The sequence below is a fragment of the Cyprinus carpio genome, chromosome B17 (assembly GCF_018340385.1).
Source record: "Cyprinus carpio isolate SPL01 chromosome B17, ASM1834038v1, whole genome shotgun sequence".
Classification (NCBI taxonomy): Eukaryota; Metazoa; Chordata; class Actinopteri; order Cypriniformes; family Cyprinidae; genus Cyprinus; species Cyprinus carpio.
This window is the reverse complement of record NC_056613.1, coordinates 26,170,265-26,190,888: the sequence shown is the minus strand read 5'-3', so window position 1 is coordinate 26,190,888 and position 20,624 is coordinate 26,170,265. Positions and strand designations below refer to the sequence as shown.

Sequence of the window (20,624 nt, the reverse complement as noted above, 5' to 3'; positions counted from 1 at the left end):
TCAGCCACCACCCATTTGAAATAGTATTTGGCTCAAGCATGCACACACCCATGAGATACAGACACTGTAGCCCAGCTGTGTTCTCCACCTTGGAGGGTGTGCCCAAATTGTTAACATGTTCCACAATTCTCCTCCTTTATCCACCAAAAAACCCTCCCCACCTATTTATGTAACACACAACCTCTTAAAATGTCTTTAGTTAATCAGTGATTGGCTCTTTTTAGCTTTCATTATCTTTTCTGAAATATGTTATCATCTGAAATGTGATTTGACTTTTCATGCTTGACATTAATTGCAGTGACATCATGCATGCAGAACACTGGACAAAAGTGTCTGACTACATAAAAATGCACACAGTTAGATTCACTTAACTGTTCATTATATTTTTTCTCACAAACACAGATCAAAAAAGTGCTGTTTTGCTGTTTTTTTGAACACAGTATCACATTTTCAGTATCTTTGGAATGTAGAAAAATTTGTCAGTATAGCGCTTTTTATGATACAAATTATTGCAAAGCAACTTTACAGAAAATTAAGTTCCTACAATATTTAGTAGTAGCTTATCAGTGATGACTGTCCGTTTATGTGCATATGGCAGAAATGTTCTGAAAAATCAATTAAAGACGTAAACAAACAGACGATGAACACTATTAACAGCAATTATTATATGATGCAATCAAACTTATGGCAAAATTTGGTAGTTCTGTATGTTGTTTCAGGGTTAGCCTCGTCTGAGGTCCTCTGAGGGGTTGGCATCATCTCTTTTATGGTCTAAAATATAGTTAAAATATAGTTATGTATTGCCACTACATGAATCTTGAAAGTTAATGTTAAATGCTGTGGTTAAAAAATGCCCTTTAGGCTATTAAAATGTTCTTCACAAGGAAAAAAGGTATTTTATGGACTGTTCACTGAAAGGGTTCTTTGGGGAACCCAGAATGTTTTTTTCTGTGGCATCACTGCAAAAAACCCTTTTGAAAACTTTATTTTTTAAGTGTGGGAAGGCACCTGTTCTTCAAAGTCATGGTTGTAGCTGACCTCTCAGGTCTCTGTGCTTTCCCCATATGAGATGGCACTGAAAACATAGAGCAGTTCAGTCCTGACTGTTTCTATAGTGGGGCCAAACGAATCAACTCCACCTCAAGTTTTGGTTTTAGACAGCTTTTGGCTTGGAGACAGCTGTCACATCTCTACGATGTCACATCACGCAGTGTGGCAAGCACCCGAGGGGAGGTCATAAAACAAAACAGAACGGGCCCCAGACCCTTGAGCCCCGTGCCCTACCCCCGACTCCTTGACACTGACTCACTGGTTTAAACAGGAGTTACGGAGTGCACAATACTCCCTCTCTCACTGTCCTGGAGGAAGGGTTACTCAAAACTCTCATAAGTCATCACTGTTGTCTTCATTAGTTCTTTACCAAGAACCTTTAAGAGCATGTTTTAATGATGCACCTTTATTCTTATTTAAGTAGCATTTTGCCCAAAGCACAGACTTCCACAGTAAAGATGCTCTTTATATGTAGAATAATAAGTGTTCTTGTAACCTACTGAAGATTTATTGGGGAAACAGATTATGTTAAAATATGGAACTGTATTATACTTTTTTTACATCTGATAGTTCGTTACAGTAAAATGTCTTTATAATTGTAAAAATGCATCAGTGTAAAATGTAAAAATGCATCATTTTCAGAAAAATAATGTTAAAACATATCAAATATTATACATTAGGCTTTTGAGGAACATTTACTTATATGTCTGCCAATCATAATTTAAATTTTTATTCGTTTAAATTTAGACTTTTTTTTTTTAAAGCAAGCTCTAGTCAATATCCCAATCCTTTTTCTGTTGACTTATCCTTTGCCTGGAGCAAAAACGACATTGATTCATTCATTCATTCATTCATTCATTCATTCATTGGCAGTTGCTTTCTTAACAAAACAAGTTAGAAGAAAGTGCATACAGCGGGTAAAATAAGTATTGAACACGTCACCATTTTTCTCAGTTAATATATTTCTAAAGGTGCTGTTGACATGAAATTTTCACCAGATGTCGGTAACAAGCCAAGTAATCCATACATACAAAGAAAACAAAACAAATAAGTTCAGAAATTAAGTTCTGTGTAATAAAATGGAATGACTCAGGGAAAAATTTTTGAACACGCTTACTGAAATGTATTTAATACTTCTTCGTAATGACAGCTTCAAATGCTTCCTGTATATATAAACTAGTCGTATGCATTGCTCCTATGCCAATATCAGTCACACACACAAAAATAAAAATCTTCTCCATCTCCTCTTTCTTGTGCCAGCCATAACCTAACAATCCCACAAATGCCTATCAGCAAGAATGAATTATGTCTCTGGGAATGCATGGGTCATACCATAGCGCTGAACTGATGCAAGCTGATTAAATCAAACAACACCTTGGGAAGTAGATGCACCCCCACCCCCCCAGCCCAGGTCCATGTTGTAAGATGGTGGCTGATGAAGAGCAAGAAGACACAGTTGTAAGTGTTGTATGTTAGCTTTGCGCTTGACATTTTGTTCCTCCTGTGTTCAAACAGATTTACACGTTTGCCCTCAGAGCTTCATCAAATTGATGCTTTTCAACAGCAGCCCCATATTATTAATGACTGAATTATGAACCCTTTTTTTTCACTGAAAATTAGGTTTTCTAGCCCCAGAAGGCCCATACTGCTCGTAAAACATTTCAAACCATTTTTCAAATCATCTTGAGTAGTGAACTCAAACTTTCTTGATGAATTTGTGAGTCATGGACAATCTTAAATGATGTGAAGCTTATTCGTTAGATATTTCCATTATCAGCCCTTGAGGCTACATTCATTTCAAAGGTCTCTGAAATCTACTGAACCAATATTTCCAATTCACAGTAGTGCATACTGATGAGAAAGCAGCTTATAAACATGTATTGGTATATTCTTTAGTGTAAGATAATACAATGTAAAGGCCCTGAAATACTTCAAGTGAAATTAAAGAATGAACTGTGTGACATTCTAAACAAAATCAGGCCAAAATGGAGTTCATTTTGGGAGTTCTAAACTTTTTGCCATAGCAAACATTCCGGAAAAGTTCGCTCTTGCTGGTAAACACCTGAACTTGAACTGTGCTTTATGTCTCTGCCTTCTTTGACATGGAAATCTTCTGCAGTTCATACTTCCAGGCCAGTTCCTTTGTTCAGTCTGTCAAGGTCAGATGCAAGAAAAAACAAATGCTGTGGAGTAGAATTTGATGCTGTAATTTTTGTTCAAATGAACACTAACTTTTTAATACTGTCCTAACCATATGTGTTAATGAACAAAAAACATTATATTCTATTTAAGAAATAGCTTCTGCAACATTGTGGCTACAACAACAGCATTCAAACTATGACAATGATGATCTCAGTTCTGAGATCAGTTCAGATCTCAATGTGAGTTTGACTATCCCTTTGCATGACCTTTAAGCAACAACAGATCGTTTACCTCAGATCTTGAAAATAAAGTTAAAGTAATAAGAATGTTCGAACTGTCAACTATATGTGAACATACAACTGCATTCTACGAAAAAGATGGTATCAGTCAACTCAGTATGTATTTGTAATAATGTTAAAGAAGTTTATTAGATTATGTACTTTTCCATTTCGTTGCAAGTGCAGTGTGCTTGCAGAGATTACCCATTCACACAGGCTTATTATTGGCACTGAATTTTGATTGATTCTGTTGTGGTGTGTCTGGTGTGGACAGACAGATTGCTTGTCGCAGGAATCTTATTGCATTGCGTCTGGTTAGGACACATTGTCTGCCTGGTGTTTTTAATATGCTTAAAGGCAAACCATGTGCAAATTCTTTAGTCAACACCATTGCTGAGCATTTTCTCAAAACTGCAGTGTATTAAGCAATTCTCAAAATGTGGTTTGAAACAGGCCCTGTTTCATACCATCATAAACATGTAACCAATCCTATCATCAAGGTGTGGCTTTTCATATCATTAGCAAAACCTAAGGATGTTCACTTTTAGAAGATTGTTGTCTGAGATGGTGAATTGGAATCGTGGTTTGTTAGTAACACATTATTAACACATTATTGTGTGATAATGTAGTCAAGCAAAAGGTTGATGATATCAATTACCGTTACGTGTATGAAATCAGGATGTTCCATAAAGGCTGGAATACACTACCCGATTTTTGGAGGGGTTGACGTTAGTTGGCGAATGTCAGAGCCAGACTGCAGATTTGAGTTGACAGATTCAATAGAAAATTGCGTAGTGTGTGATGCTCACAGACTCCATCCAGTCAGAGGATATCAAACATGTTTGGTTTTTTGAGCCGATTTTAGAACACGTATTGTTTTCATTTGTCACGCATCTCCTAGCAATAAGGCATATGCTTCTGCATGACTTTGTTTTGTTTTGATGGTATTGTATGATCCTCAGTCGTTTAGTGTATATACCCTTTCACACATACAGACTTTACTGGAAAATTACTAGTAAATTGCTGTAAAGAGATCATGTGTGAACAGGCCTTTTTTAAAAATACATGTGAATTCGTTCAAGCAATTTACTCGTATGAGAAGTTGTAACATTACCAGTAAATTGACGGAATTCTTCTGTGTGTGAACACAGAATGAAAATGACCGGAATGAGCACGTACGAGTTCAGAACGCGGTTACGTAATATGTGTACTCTGGGCCAATCCAGAGCCGTTAAAATTCAAACTTAAGTGTCTCTGGGGCGGGCCAGTCATAAAATTCTGACATAATGATGATTTACTCTACACTGTGTAGTTCGGTTTGAAGTCGTCTAATACGATGTCTCTGGGCCAAAAGAAGCTGCATGATTGTGAACGTTTGACACAAAAATGAAAACAAGAAGAAGGTGCTGCCGTTTAGAGGTCATTTACGTTTAATGATATAATGTCACAGAATTTACTGGTAATTTAAAACTGATGTGTGAATGGCGCTATATCAGAAAAAAGGTGGAACGCTGTTGCCTGTGTGAACAGCACATTTTTGAATTTACCGGTAAAGACGTTCCTCTAATTTCACTGCAGTTTACTGGTATTTCTGTGAAAGGTGCTTATGATGGCCAGTTTTTTCTCTGTGACTATTACAAAGACGATAAGTGTATTATGCCCAGTATTTTAAGATCTATCCAATTTTTTAAAATGTTGTGTAGTGTTTCCCAGCTCTAACACTTACATTATAACGCTACTCTTAAAAAAAACTTGAAATCATGAAAACGTGAAACAATTATTTTTAACTCCACCTTTTTTACTCTGTACTTTTTACTTTAAAATGAAAAACAAAAATACATTTAATGTGCGTATATTTTGACCTTAAGAAATTAATCCATATTAAAATAGATTAGATACTAATAAAGATCTAGCTAGTATGCTAGCTTTGATTGTTCCTAATAAACTGTTTAACTGCACTTGCAAGTGAATCTCAAATTATTTTGTGGGATAATTAAATATATTCTAAATAAACTACAAACATAAACATTCTTTCTTGTAACTCTTCCCTCTCAGTCACACACCTGACTGAAAGGCTCGTTATGCAGCTCATTATGCGGGCCTTTGTCTTCTCAGGTGTGAATCACACAAATATTCATGATAGTTGACGCCTACTCACATATGCCCTTTACAAACAAAAAGTGTCTTAGAAAATTTAAATCAATCTATTGTTTTCTGTGAGTGAGTAAACGATGATTTTCACATCATTTTGAAGCAAAATTTCTAAGATACAAGCTCTAGGTTTGACAGTCCTGTGAACAAATTTTGTGTATTTGTTTGACTTTATTTCAGTGACTTCAAAATTTTAGTTTTTCACTAACCACGCATAAACGTTGTTTTCTCAAAAACACAATCATGTACATACATGCTATTTACATATTATTGTAGCCCAGTTTGTGCTGATTACAGTGTTTTCAGACTTTAGCCATGTATATGTTTAGAAGCAACTGAAAAAAGCACAAAAGTCAGGGCATGTCAAAACTTCTCCAGGCCCCCAAAACCCCCTAGACCTCAGAGGGATGCCAGCTACACAAACTTGATTCCATGCATCATTGTTGTGCAAACCATGTCAGTTGTGTTCACAATGCAAATTGTTGGATTCTTAACATTGCTAAGACATCATTTCCAACAGCACAACTGAAACACAAATAATTGAGTCTTGTAATGTGGTACTTAATTGTTTTGCTCTAATGTATCACAGAAATCTTTTGGCACTCATAATTGGACAAGAGCAATACAACTTTGTTAGAGATGAGAGAACCATTCCGCTATAACATCAAATAGACTGTCAAGCCATGGCTGAATATGTCCATTTCATATTTATCAAGGCTGAGCACACTATTTCTCCCTGGACCTCAATGTGCCTCACCGAGTTATCCCGCACACGTCCCCTCAAACTGGTAATGTCACATATCCAACACACACGGCTCACTCTAATGGGAGCAGAGGTTACACGGCAGGCAGCAATTATCACAAATGGATGAGTTCAAACTGACTGAAAGACATTTGATTAGAGTCCTCTGTTACCACCACGGTGCTAATGACGTACATCAGGGCCTAGCTGTAGGAAAACTGGGCTCAGACAGAACAGGAACAGAAAGTATCATCTAGATCCCTGCGGAACCTTTTGATGTGATAAGCTGAAGAGTGGCAGATATGGCCATAGCTGAAGCTAAAGCTAATGCAGCGTGAATTCTGGTTGTAGTCTTTTCCTGCCAAAATTGCACACCACCTTCAGATGAGAAGTTGCTCCGCACCAGCCACGCTGGTCTGTCTGCTAGCTAAAAGCATTTAGTGTTTCCCAGTGCATTGGTTTGCCTCAGAGCCTTCATGCATTGTAAGGCAGAACCCCAAAAAATCCCCATTTGCTGTTGTCTTTTTAAGCATATGATTACTTGACAGTTCATATTATGTGGGTGGTGCTAATATGAATATCAAAATGTGTTAGATATCTTCAGGACTTTTATCTGTTCTAAGCTTTGATGCATGTGCAGTACTACACATGAATGATGTTTAATCAGATCTGTTGTCCGCAATCAAACATCCGCCACCCACCAGTTAACCACTAAGCTAGAAGGATAGACAATATAATTCCTATTTTTATGATACAAAAACATATGAGACATTCAGTATTTACATTTATTTTACCTATTATTCATCTTTTAAAAAAAAAGGTGCCTTCTGATATTTAGATGTCTGTTCATCAGCCAAGCAGACACAGTTGTCGTCCAATCCTGATAATCACAATATGACAAATGCAAACCAATTATTAGGTTTAGCAGTAGCATGCACACTCCTGTTTTGTAAAATCTTGCCAACCGCATATTTGATTGTCTATACAGTCTATAATATAATCATTTAAAATATATATTTTCCTTTGTGCTTCTTTTAGGACACAGCACTGGATCCAGGAGAAGATGTGGCACTTCTATCCGTTAGTTTTGAAGATGCTGAAGCCACACAAGTCTTTCCAAAACTCTACCTGTCTCCCAGCATTGAGCAGTGAGTGACTTCACCCTATTCCATTTAAGTGAAAATTAATTTTCCCAGGTCATACAGATTTGTAATGTTAAAGAACCTCAAGAGATTGGGGCAGGATGTATTAAAGGAATAGTCCCTTTTTTAATTGCCAGTAAAAACATGAAATGCTGCTAACTATTTCTTGTCGATTGCCATTTCAGGGGTGTTATTCTCATTCTAACATTTTATTTCCCCCAAAAGTTTAGGCAGTTTTCACAGATAAGAAAGACTGAATCTTAATTTCTTGTATCTGCTAATAATAGTTTAATGAAAATAATTGAGTGAAAATTGCTTTGTACCGTTATTTAAGAGATTGAAGCACACGACTTATGACTCACCTTATCCAACTGCCTACTTGAATAAATGAACTAAAGACAGCACTTCCTCTTTTGCTGTTTACTTCCTGAAATCCTGGAGGAATTGAGAGTTAGTCAGTAAAAAAAAGTGTTCTATTTACGCAAGGACGAGAGCCGTTACTATAGGGTTCGGTTATTGATGTGACTTGCAGAACATGACATTACTGACTCTGTTTTCAGTTCGTGTACAAAACTAAATTCTTTCCACCTGTCCAATGTTTGTGCATTACAACCTGGAATTAATTTGATCTTGTGCACCATGGAACGTTCATAAATAGTGGTACTCATCCACTCCTGCTTTATTCATTTTATGTGACCTTACTACAGCTGTTTAGGGATTTACAGATGATCAACATATTGTCAATACAAGACCGATAATTATTTCTTCCATTCTCTGTCGCTGCATGCAGAGATCGCAGCATTGAACAACCACTTTTTGAAACAGCCTTGGTTTTGATTTTTTCCATTTCGCACTTAGAGCTCATAGTACATCTGAGAAGTTTATGCATTCTAACCCACTATCAATATTTGTTTTGGAATGTGTTTTTTTTTTTTTTTTAACTTCTGGAACCCTGTTACTGTGATCTTTTTAAGCCATATCTGTATGAACTGAGGCTTGTACCAATGAATCCTGATTGATAATTTAGCAGAATTGTACTATATGTAGTACAATATGGAAGTTTAAAGTTGTAATCTACTTTGTCAACCATGAAATTTTCAAAAATGGCTGTTTAGCCTGACATTTCCCATCTGCCCTTTGCAGTATCCAGAACACAAGGTCACTTCTCAGAAGGAATGTAGGAAACTTCAGTGTGACTTCACAACAGATAGATCTTATGCCAGCCTCTGGGTGCCTGATTAATTTTTTTATTTTTTGTCTTTCACTGTGCTGTCCTCCATCTACTCAAATCAGCGTAGCGGGAGGGGAGGAGGAACAAGCCCGTTTGTTTGCTCTGCAGCCATGTCAGCTTCTATCTGTCATGGCCACACTCTCTCCACCCCGTTATATTATGGGAGTTTGGATAATACAGAACCACACAGGGTTGACCTTGCCTCCACGCAAGCATGGTATCAGCTCAAACTAGGGTGACTTAGGCGAAGGGACAGGCGGGTGGGAGTATATGTGTGTGTCTGTGGGTAGAGCCAGGAGGGCAAAGTAATGCTGGAAATGTAGAAACAGGCTCCTGAGGACATACCTGAAAAATAATGAATGTTAAACAATGGCACAGTGTTTTTGAAGCCCACTTTTCTGTCTTCGATTTAAACTTTTTGCACAGATACTAATGCTCATACAATACACACATTGTAAACTTTTTTTTTCGTGAGTGGGTGGGTGGATGTTTATACCTGATATGAGTTGAATTTGTTTCAGACATTTCTTGTGCTGATGGTATTTGTGTGTGTGCGCGTGTGCACATTTATTGTGCTTTGTGCCATTTGGCGGTGGCGTTGATGTTCTGTGATCTCAACTTCAGCACAATCTATAGTGTTGCTATAGGTACTGAAGGGATCAGGGATGTAATTTTCTGACCTCTGAGGGACGACCCATTTGATGCGCATAGATCCAATTTTTTTATTTATTTATTTATTTTTTTTATTTTTTTATGGGGGGGGGGGGGGGGGGGGTTGGTTACTGCATGATGATTGAAATCACACAAATGGCCTTAAGCTATTACCTAAATAAATTGTGAAAAGAAACATCATGCACAGAATGGTCCTGAGAGCGCTGCACAAGCTCGCGTTCAAATGCTTCAAAGCAGAATCGGCGCTGAAACGTGATTTATACTTCTGCGTCGGACCTACGCCGTAACCTTCGCGTAGATGCACTCCCTTATGCCGTAGCCTGACGTGCACCTCTCCAAAAATCTAACACCCGACACAGAGGTATAAATCAGCCTTTATTCGACCCAGTGACTTTTTATGAATGGTGGTGAGAATTTGAGATTGGTAGTGCTGTCATAAAATTAACAACGGTTGTGCTGTAATTATATAATAGGCTGTAGTGTGACGCGCTACATGTCTGCTGTTACAGTAAGTTACTGTTTTTGGTTTCGATTCACTGTTAGTGCTGCGCTTGGTTTGAGCCACTTTAATTTGCATTTGGGAACGCAACATTCGTCTTTGGAAACGTTTCTAAATCTGTTGTTGTTTACAAAGAAGTTTCAGTGTCACATAATCCTTCAGAAATCATTCTAATATGCTGATTTGCTGCTCAAGAAACATTTCTCAGTTTTGCTGCTTAATATTTTTGTGGAAACAATGATAACACTAACATTTGTATAAGATTTAAAAAAGAGAGAAATTAATAATTTTATTTATCATGCATGAAAGTGACAAAAAGTGAGTGAAGACATTTAAAATGATTTCTATTTAATAAATGCATTAATGGATTTAATGAATGTATTTGATAAATGCAAATAAATGCTGTTCATTAAACTTTATATTTATCAAAAAAAAATCCTGAAAAATAAAGTGCATCATCATTTCCACACAAAATATGAAGCAGCAAAATTATTTTCAACATTGATAATAATCAGAAATGTTTCTTGAGAGTCAAATAAATTGTAATGATTTCTAAAAGATTATGTGACACTGAAAACTGGAGTAATGATAAAGAAAACTCTGCTTTGCATCACAGGAATAACATTACATTTTATAATGTATTGCAATAGAAAACTTTTTTTGTATTTATAATAATATTTCACAATATTTCTTTTTTTTATTTCTTTTTGTTTACTGTATTTTGATAGAATAAATTTAGCCTTGATGAGCAGAAAATAGTTATTTCAAAATCATTAATAATTGTAATGTTTCCAAACTTTTGGCAGGTATTTTAATTATAATAATAATAATAATAATAATAATAATTCTGTATACTTTACTATAATATATTATAGTACTTTATTATAATATATTATTACATTGCTATCATGGTTATTAAATGCTACTTTTAATTTTTTTACAGGAGAGTATGTATTTTTACAATATAAGATATATATTTTAATGTGCTAAAATATATATTTTTAATGAGTGTTGGGGAGTGACTTGTGGGTGTGGCTTGGGGTGTGGTCAGATTTTCCTTCTTTTTTGTTTCCCTTTTTTGAGGGATGCGCTAACCAAAAATAAAAATTGTCATTATTTACTCACCCTCATGTGGTTCCAAATCTGTATGCATTTCTTTCCACTGTGAAACACAGCAGAAGATATTTTGAAGAACTTTCCAAACCAAGCAACACTGGAGCCTTTTGACTTGTTCATGCCTCCTTTTGTACAATGATAGCAACACATGCACAATATTTCAAGTCTTCTGAAGACATATGATAGCTTGATTTAATGTTTTTGACAAACAGATTACAATTTAAGCTTTATTCAATTCATTTTGGACTGAGATGGACAGGACCAGGACATTTCTCCTTTTGTGATCCACAGAAGAAGTCATTTGCAGGTTTGGAACGATGTGCGAGTAAATGATAATGACAGAATTTTAATTTCTTTAAACAAACCCAGCACATGTGAGGAATCCCCTGCTTCAGCTCTCATCCAGGCTGGCACAGAATGCATCCCCTCCAGCAAGCCAGTCATGCGGCCGTCCCTGCGGCCCCGTCACAGAACCAGAGAGAGAATGAGTGGGACTTGAAAGAGAAGTGCAAGAGAGAGGTCGCTCTCAGCCTGCCTGAGCTCAGTGAAATAAAACCCTCCCAGGAATCCTTCTCTCTATCTCTGTCTCTGTCTTTCTTTCTCTGAATCCACACATCCAGGTTTACCCGGCATATCGCTCTTGCAGTGATGGCCACTCTCTACTCCCACACAGCAGGCTGTGTTATTATGACTGTGAAGTGCTCACTGAGTTTGACAGTGGACTTCACATCTCCTTCAACATGTGATGGTGCGAGATCGACTCCTACACATTCTATAGTTTGACAGCGCTGTGAACCCCCCCCCCCCAACTCTGTTTTTGATTGCATTTCTGTCTGTTTAGAAGACGGCTATGTGTTGGTTGTGCTTTGTATTATTGTGCAGATTGTTTGCATGTTTTCTCATTTGTCTCTGGTTGTTGTTTATTCTGTTCTTTTCTTTGTTCTTGAGTTTGTAAAACAGTGTGAGTCTGTTCACAAGCCCAATAAAACTCTGAAAAGCACAAAAGAAACATTAATTTTCAGCAGCCATTACTCTTTCAGAAATCATTACCAATTATTATAATTATTTAATAATAATTAATAAAAAGAATGATCAAGTATTATTGATAATATTGGGGGATTTTTTTGTTGTTGTTTTTACTATCAACGCTGAAAACAATTTTGCCACTTTATATTTTTGTGGAAATATGGATAGGTTTTTTTGGGGGTTTTTTCAGAATTATTTTATGAATAGAAAATTCTAAATAACAGCATTTACTGTATTTTACATATAAACCTTTTTTAACATTATAGAAGTCTTTACTGTCAATTTTGATCAATTGTATGTGTCCTTGCTGAGTAGAATATTGATTTATTTAAAATATATATATATTTTGAATGGTTGTGTGAAAAAAAATACCATTCTCATAATATTTATTTTTGTCTGTTGGCTTCTGTGAATCCCTGTAATATCTGCTCAAGCAAGTCAGAACAGAATATTCTTAGACAACTTCAGTTCAAGGTTGTAATTCCATAATCTTCCCTAAAAATATCGCCTGCTGAGATTTTTCTTGGTTGCTTCAAATAGCTATTAAACAAAAATCCCCATAAGTCTATCCTGTTCCAACAGACAAATTATCATCTACTCTGGGGTGCTTATGGCTGCTGGATTTATGCCTGCACAAGATGCTGAGACAAAGCATAACATTCGTGCTGTTTGCTTAGGTAGAGTCATGCACTAGACAGGGTCAGAGATTTTTCAAAATCTCACAACCTTAGTATTAAACATTGACCCATAACTCAGAATATCTAGGGAACAACTGGTAGGGGAATTTACTAACAACCTAGCAACCACACAAAACACCTTAGTACCACGCCAACAATGTTTGCACAGGCAAGCATCACACACATCAGAATCGAGCTGTATCTCCATGGAGATGCTGCTCTATTGTCATTGTAGTACAGGACAACATTTTGTTATGGAGAATTGACAGCTGAATAGCATGTGAGTGGCGTTCCTCTTCATTTCCTGTTTCCGCAGTTAATAAATAACACGTCTGTGCATTAACATCTTTAAACAGTCCATGAATATACTTCAGTAGCTTGATGGACGTGTATGACATTTCCATGCTTGTATATTGCCAGAGACTGTTTCAGCAAAAGGTAATCTTACTGTCAGTCAAGGGCATTGTTGATCTAAACCCAACTGACAAAGGATTCTAGATGCTATTCTTCATATATTCAGAGACTAGTTGCAGAATATCTGAAATGTTCCCTTTTCCCCTCTTTTTAAAAAAAAATTGGGAGTATTTTGTAATCTTCCTTCATATTCTATTTAGAGATCCCTCTTATTTTTCGGCTGTTTATAAAGAGACTGTCCAGGCAAAAAAAAGCATCTAACAACCAAACCTCCAACATAAGAGCCGTTAATGGAGGTTCTCATCATATTTTTCATGAACCTATCACATCATCTCATCTGTCATTGATCTGGCAGCTTCCACTGTTTTCTGAGAATCCTGTCTATTTGTGTTTTTTTTTCTCTCTCTCTCTTCCCGTCTGCTGTACAGCAGAACACTCATCTGTTCATGTGTAAAGCAGGGGGAGTATGTATAGTGCAGATTTCTAAGCACAGATGCAGTGTAGACCATTAAAGTCCAATTCTGGGAAGAAAGAAAAAAAAACTTTCCTTGAATGCATTGTAAGTCGTTATGTATAAAAGCATAGTCCAAGATTTAGTCCAAGACCATCATTTCAATCACAAGGTCTTGAACAAAAATTTCAATATAAAACATAATTGAATTTCTAGGTTACACTTTATTTTAAGGTATCCCTGTTATAGTGTAATTATACATTTAAGTACTACTGAGTAATATTAATTAACTGCATGTTCTTAATATATGGTTAGGGTTAGGATTAAGGTTTGTTTTAGGGTTACTTGTGCATAATTATGTATAATTTATTGTTATTATAATAGTAAGTACGTGTAACGTAACAAGGGCATCTTAAAATAAAGTGTTAATAAATTCTGATAAATAAATAAAGCCTTTGATGTTAAATGCTTGGGAGGAAGAAAAAAAAACAGCCAGCAAGTTCCCAGGCAGTGTTGGGGGTAAGACATTACAAGTAACGCGAGTTACATAATCAGATTACTTTTTCAAGTACCTAGTAAAGTAACGCATTACTTTTTAATTTACAGTGTTACTTTTTTTTATAAGTAAGTAAAGTTAGTTTTTTTTTTTTTATTGATTGAAAGCTCTCCTGTCCCCCTGTTGAGAGAAATCGGGAATAATATGTTACTTTTGTTCTAGAATAAATGTGAACATGCATTAATTCATCTCACTCATTCACAAAAAAAAATCAGATTTAGTTTTCCTCAAAATTAATTAAAACTCAGAATATGACTGCAATAATAAAAATGTTAAATAATACAAATATCCTTTATGTATTATGTATTTAGCATGAGCTGCACGCAGCCCAAAATCAAACAGGTTAATCGACCATGATTGCTTTAATCGATTGCATCTCTTATTGACAAGTAATCGATCAATATTGAAATGCATTACTTTTAAAAGTAACTTTCCCCAACACTGTTCCCAGCATACAAAGCACCTCTTGAAATTGTTTGAGAAAATGCAGAAAGTGTGCAGAGCTGTAACAGTCTTCAAAGGACTACTTTTAAGAATAAACGAGAGTTTTCATTTATTGAACATTTTTTGTTCACAGTAATTTACATTTGTTATTCCGCAGTTTTGATGGCTTTAATAGTATTATAAAATGTGAAAAATAGTAGTTATAAAGAATGAGTAGATAATGTATTGTATAATTATGGAAATGGGTTGTAGATGCTGTTCCAGGTTCTGCACACTAAAGTACTTCAGAATTCCCAAACTGAACATAGTTGAGTGCTTGGGCACTCTGTGCTTTCACCAAATGTTGACTTCCAGAAACACTTTTAGCAATTCACTAATGTTGCTATATGGAATACAGGAACTGTCAATAATGTTATTCCTTTTAAGGCATGTAGGGGTGAAATAAAATGTATTTTTATTCTTTTATTTCCTCCTCTTTCTCTCTCAGTGCACTTGGAGGATCTTCTGCATTACATATCCCAGCATTCCCCAGTGGTGGCTGCCTCATTGACTACGTGCCTCAAGTGTGCCAATTACTCACAAACAAGGTAAAAGATAATCCTTACTTTCTGTTTGTGTGTTCCTTCATTTAATTACTATGATGGTATGATCAGTTAGGTTACACTATCAGTGAAGTGTGGGTTTGTTTATAGTGTACAATGATGTGTACGGATGGTAAAGTTGATGTGTTTGCATGAATCGCATGCATGTGTTTTTATTTGTTTATGTACATTTCTGATCAGTTTAGACATGCGGAAATAAGTGTGACTGTCACTAGCCTGAGGAGTTACTGACATTCCTTTCCCCTGACATCTCTACTTCAGTTCAGCCCCACTGTTCATATCCACACAGACAGCATGAATAATCAACCCTTCCAATCTTCCACTTCATGCCCCACCAGTGGCCACCAGCTCCTCAGGACACACTCACCTGAACTAGGGTCACACATTAGTCTACTTGAAAATGAATTGACAACATAGAACTTTTCTTGCCCCAGTTTTAAGTTTATATTAGAGAAATTAGATGCATATAGATGATGTGTTTCAGAGCGCTTATATCTACTCCAGTGCTTGAAGTGTAGTGTAGTGACTTAGAGTCAGTAGTGGTTTTTGGAGTCATTAAACATCATCATACAAAACAGGAAAATCAATCTACTCACTGTTTTGTTTTCACAACCTAGTTGTGTTTAGAATCACACTCTTGCAAACTATTCTTACTGAAAGTGTTGTTGGAAACTTATTGATGGTGACGTTGAAGTCATGAGACCGTTATGTGGTACTTTTATAAGCTTACATTTGGCTTTTTTACTTTTGAAGATTGTATTTAGGCTTCAAAATCCATTTGTTAATCATGATGAACAAATATGTAAGCTTCATTAATAATCCCATTGGGTTACCATGGTGATGGATTGGCCTACAAAAATATGCCATCACAGCAGCACTCTGTAGTTTGTGTGATGACAGACCAAAATTGAAACCATTATTCACTGATCATTTTCAGCTCTGCTGCAGCTCTCAGATCAGATATGGTGGCGGTTTCATGACCCACATCATGTTTGTGAAAGTGACACTATTATGACAGATCACATCTGTTATGAATGGTATTTTCTATTCCAGAATGAGCACACAGACACTGAAAGCTGGACTCTGAACTTTTGCGATAAAGCATGTTCTGTGATCACTGATCTAACCTGTCAACATCTCCCACGCTCCATGTGTGGGTGTAGAGTTCACTGATCCAAAGTTCCTGACACACCTCCTCTAAACAAACAAGGCTTAGAGAAACGAAAAGAACAAGTGTGTGACTTGCATTGAGCTGCATAATGTTTCTTCAGATGTGGGTCTTCTCTGAAAACGCGCTGAATCATGAAACAGAGATCAGCATTGATTCTTACATCACACATTATACACACCAACACCAGAGCTGCTCTCCTCTTGATCTCACCTGTGAAAAACATATCACTCTCTTCGTATCAAGCAGCTATATCTAATCTGATCTAATAGACCAGTGCTGGAACGACAGGGAACTTTTTCTGTTATCCATTTTAAAATTTGCACAACTGCAAATTGCATCATCTTTTGAGCTATGTAGGGTGTTGTTTTACACACAGAAGATGCAAATTTGATTAGTTGTGTAATGTGTACATGACGCGTCATGTCTATTCCTAGCATTTTGTGTGTGTGTGTGTGTGTGTGTACTGTTTTGACAAACCATAAATAATTTTGCTAATAAAAATGTTCTTTGACAAAAGGTTTTTGTTTAAAATTAATGAATGAAATGGTTTGTTAAATTTTGCACTTTTTCATCAACTAAATTGATCATTTCAAAAATATGTTAAATTGAATAAAATTTATAAAAGTTACATTAAATAGTAACTAAATTTAATTGATAATTTTTGTTGTAAAAAAAAAAAATCAGTTTCAGTTGTAAAGCCACTCTACAGAAGATAATAGTGTCTTTATTCAGCTCAAGTCGGTTCAATGTTAATAACAGTGTTGGTTTTGCAAGGTTAGTTTCATTATCCATCTCAATTCTGTTCATTGTGAACAATTGCTTCTGGTGTGCAGGGACTTAATTCTTTCAGCCACATTCATTTAGTTATTTTTCCACCAATAAACTTTTGTTTTATTCTTTTTTTATTGCTTTTTTCTTAACACAGGTTCAGTATGTCATTCAAGGTTATCACAAGAGGAGAGAATACATTGCTGCTTTTCTCAGTCACTTTGGAATGTGAGTCTGTTTTTCCCTTTAAATACTGCTTAATTTAATTATCTCTGTGACATTTAGAGTAAGCCATATTTATTTAACAGCTTAAGAATGAGAAAAACACAAGCAATTTATCATAAAAGCAGCCTAATAAATTAACAGTGTTATTACTAAATTCAGTAGTGAACTAGAATCATACGAATTCCGATTCTTTGTCAGCTTTTATTTTATATATATATATATATATATATTATATATATATATATATATATATATATATATATATATATATACTATATATATATATATATATATATATATATACATATATATATTATATATATGTATATATATATAATATATAATAAATCATACGAATTCAGATTCTTTGTCAGCTTTTATTTTATATATATATAAACTTTTAATCGAGACAATGAATGAATAAAACTGGTCTTGCAAGCCTGTACCTGTAGTGGTAACCAGTATAGCTGCTCACCACACCCCTGTGTTCATGAGAAATTAGTTACCGACATTAATTCCTTTTTTTAATTACTTAGGATAATTCTGCTTCTAATCTCATAAACAAGTACAAACAGCAACTTTATAATGGCTGTAATACACAAGGCACCAAGATGTCTCCAGTTTATTAACACACCTTAATACATCGTCAGACAAGGCAGTCTGACAAGAGGCACAACCTTGCACATTGATTTATTAAATGTGAAGTCGTATTACTGAAGGAAACTTGTATTACGATTGCAATTGTAGCTTAAGTGTCCAGATACTTGTTGGGGCTACTTTTGTCCCAAGGGTAACATTTTTGGGGCTACTCTTGTCCCAAGGGTAACATTTTTTTTGGTGCTTTTTTTGTCAAGGGTGTAATTTTTTGGGGTATATTTTTGTTTTGAGGTCATATTTAGGTCTTGATTGAAGTGCAGTTTAATGGTACAGATACTGGCAATCAGGCCAATATTACAGGGAAGATGCCAAGATTTCTTTAGCATCTTATATTTTATACAACGATATTATCAATTATGAATATTACTCTGTTTTGACTACACAGGGGTGTGGTAGAGTATGATGCTGTTGGGTTTACCAAGCTCACCCTTCTGCTCATGTGGAAAGACTTCTGCTTCCTGGTCCATGGTGAGATACATGTTTCCTTTATGCAACCCAGGATCATTGGAAATAAATGACTCTGGCAATATTTCTGCAAAAAACTGAAATAGCTTATTCCGTGTACATTTTGCTGTACTTTTCCAGTATCACATGCATAAAATGATCTAGAGTCTAAATATTATTTTTTTCCATTGCAGATAAAAATGCATTTGCAACCATGCTATTTTAGTCCTTGAGCATTGAATTGTATGTATAGGTAAGATTTTGCAGTGTTGTAGAAATGTAGCCAGAGTCACATATGTCCAGTGAGCATGAGTTGCCTTTATATATTGTGAAAATATGAACTTCCACCACGTTCATGGTGGTATCTTTCATGCTTCACCATTTTTGTTCTGGATGATCTGTATTTGAGCTGTTCTCCATGCTGTCTTCTTGTAGTGGACCTGCCTTTATACTTCCCTCGAGATCAACCCACCCTCACGTTTCAGTCTATCTATCACTTCACCAGCAGTGGGCAGCTCTACTCTCAGGTGCAGAAATCTTACCCCTACAGTCCACGCTGGGATGGCAACGAGATGGCCAAGCGAGCCAAGTAAGAACAAATGAATTATGAGTCCTCCCAACAAAGAGCAACCGATAGTTTGCTTCCTTTCAAATGGTATTCCTCTCATTTGGTTTCACTTCATGCAGTCTAAGTGAGTTTTCTGGAGGCTACTGGAATGTGTAGTGTTCACCTTTGGACTTTTTTCACCTAGCCACACCTCATAGCTGGAGAGCACTCTTTGCCCTGAGTGTGATAAGTGTTAGTGATGATACATTTCTTCTGTTTGTGTTCTCTGCTTGGATAACTTTCCCTTTGGCTTTCTGGCTTGGCTTTAGCAGTGATTTAAAATGTAGTTTCCCTGATTAACTTTACCAGCTTATTTAGTCTTTTCTGTAATTTGGCCTTATTGGTTGTAGTTTGTATTCCCCATCTTTTTGAACATATGTAAGTGTTGTCGCAATACAAAATACTAAAAATGTGCCAAAAAAAGTTGTTAGTGGTCAATATCAATACCAGCGTAATCTAAAGATTCTTTATACCAATCTGTGATCCAACAGCAAAAATTGTCATTAAAAATCTAACTGTTAATATAAATATTAACACATTAAATGAAGTAGTCTTGTATTTCAAATAGGAAAATATTGTTTTTCTAATAATTAGTCAGGTTAACATTCAGTAGGTGATTCCGTGTTATTTCACATGTAAGTTTCTACATGACACTGCTGTTGTCGTGTCTCTTTCTCTTTCTTTTCTGTTTCTCTCACTCTCATTTTCTCTCTCCCACAGGGCCTACTTCAAAAGCTTTATCCCTCAGTTCCAGGAGGGGGCTTTTGCCAACGGAAAACTGTAAATTTACTGTGTGAATTAGGAGCTCTCTGATTTGAATGGATGGTCTATGAACATGATGTACGTACAGGAGACAGCATGTGCTCAGAGTCAAGCAAGAGTCTGACTCACAAGTCTGCCAACTGCTCCTCTTCAATGCTCCTGCCCTCACAAGCAATGTCATTTGGTACATTTATAAGTACTGTGTGAATTTTTTGTATAATTTATATGCTGTGTGTTTTCTCATGTTCTTTATGAATAGATTGCGTCAATAAATCAAGTAACTTTGCTGCTTTACTCGGTTTCTGTTTTTTGTTACTCTATGTTTAAAATTATTTTTACTTTTAAGGTGTTTTGCATTTTTGTACACATTTATTTTAGGCAAATCTTAAAAATCATTAGCTGAGCTGTATCAGTGTGTTATTTTGGTAACACTTCTACAATAAGTTTCCATTTATTAACATTAGTGAACTAAATGTAATAAATACTGTAATAAATGTATTGCTTGTTAGCGCGTTGCATTGCATTGTTAGTTACTGTTAATTAATCCATTAACTAATGTTAACTAATAGGGATAGGAACTCATTTAGTAGCTAACTCCAATAAGGCCATGCTTGGATGAATGTGAATATCTTGGATTTGAATGGAGCTACTATCATTCATAACTCTCCTAGTTATTAGTATTTTGTAAGCATAAATTGTGTTACCTTTTATTACCAAGATCAAGACAAGGCCTAAATGCTATATCTGTTAAATCTCGTCTTATCAATATTGAATTGTCTTTTTGACTGTGTCAGGAG

The 20,624-nt window shown here is 35.8% G+C and overlaps 1 protein-coding gene across 2 annotated transcripts in view; it reads left to right on the top strand.

The window, feature by feature from the left end:
• The window catches only part of LOC109071993 (BRISC and BRCA1-A complex member 2), a 72,921-nt gene extending 52,800 nt beyond the window's left edge, over positions 1–20,121 (top strand). For both annotated transcript variants that reach the window (XM_042742945.1, XM_042742947.1), the window contains exons 7-12: positions 7,402–7,511; positions 15,079–15,178; positions 17,290–17,360; positions 18,400–18,482; positions 18,894–19,047; positions 19,786–20,121. In XM_042742945.1, coding sequence (XP_042598879.1) covers positions 7,402–7,511; positions 15,079–15,178; positions 17,290–17,360; positions 18,400–18,482; positions 18,894–19,047; positions 19,786–19,849 — 582 coding nt within the window. In that variant the 3' untranslated portion in view covers positions 19,850–20,121. The remainder of the gene's footprint in view (positions 1–7,401; positions 7,512–15,078; positions 15,179–17,289; positions 17,361–18,399; positions 18,483–18,893; positions 19,048–19,785) is intronic.
• Positions 20,122–20,624: the final 503 nt, after the last annotated feature.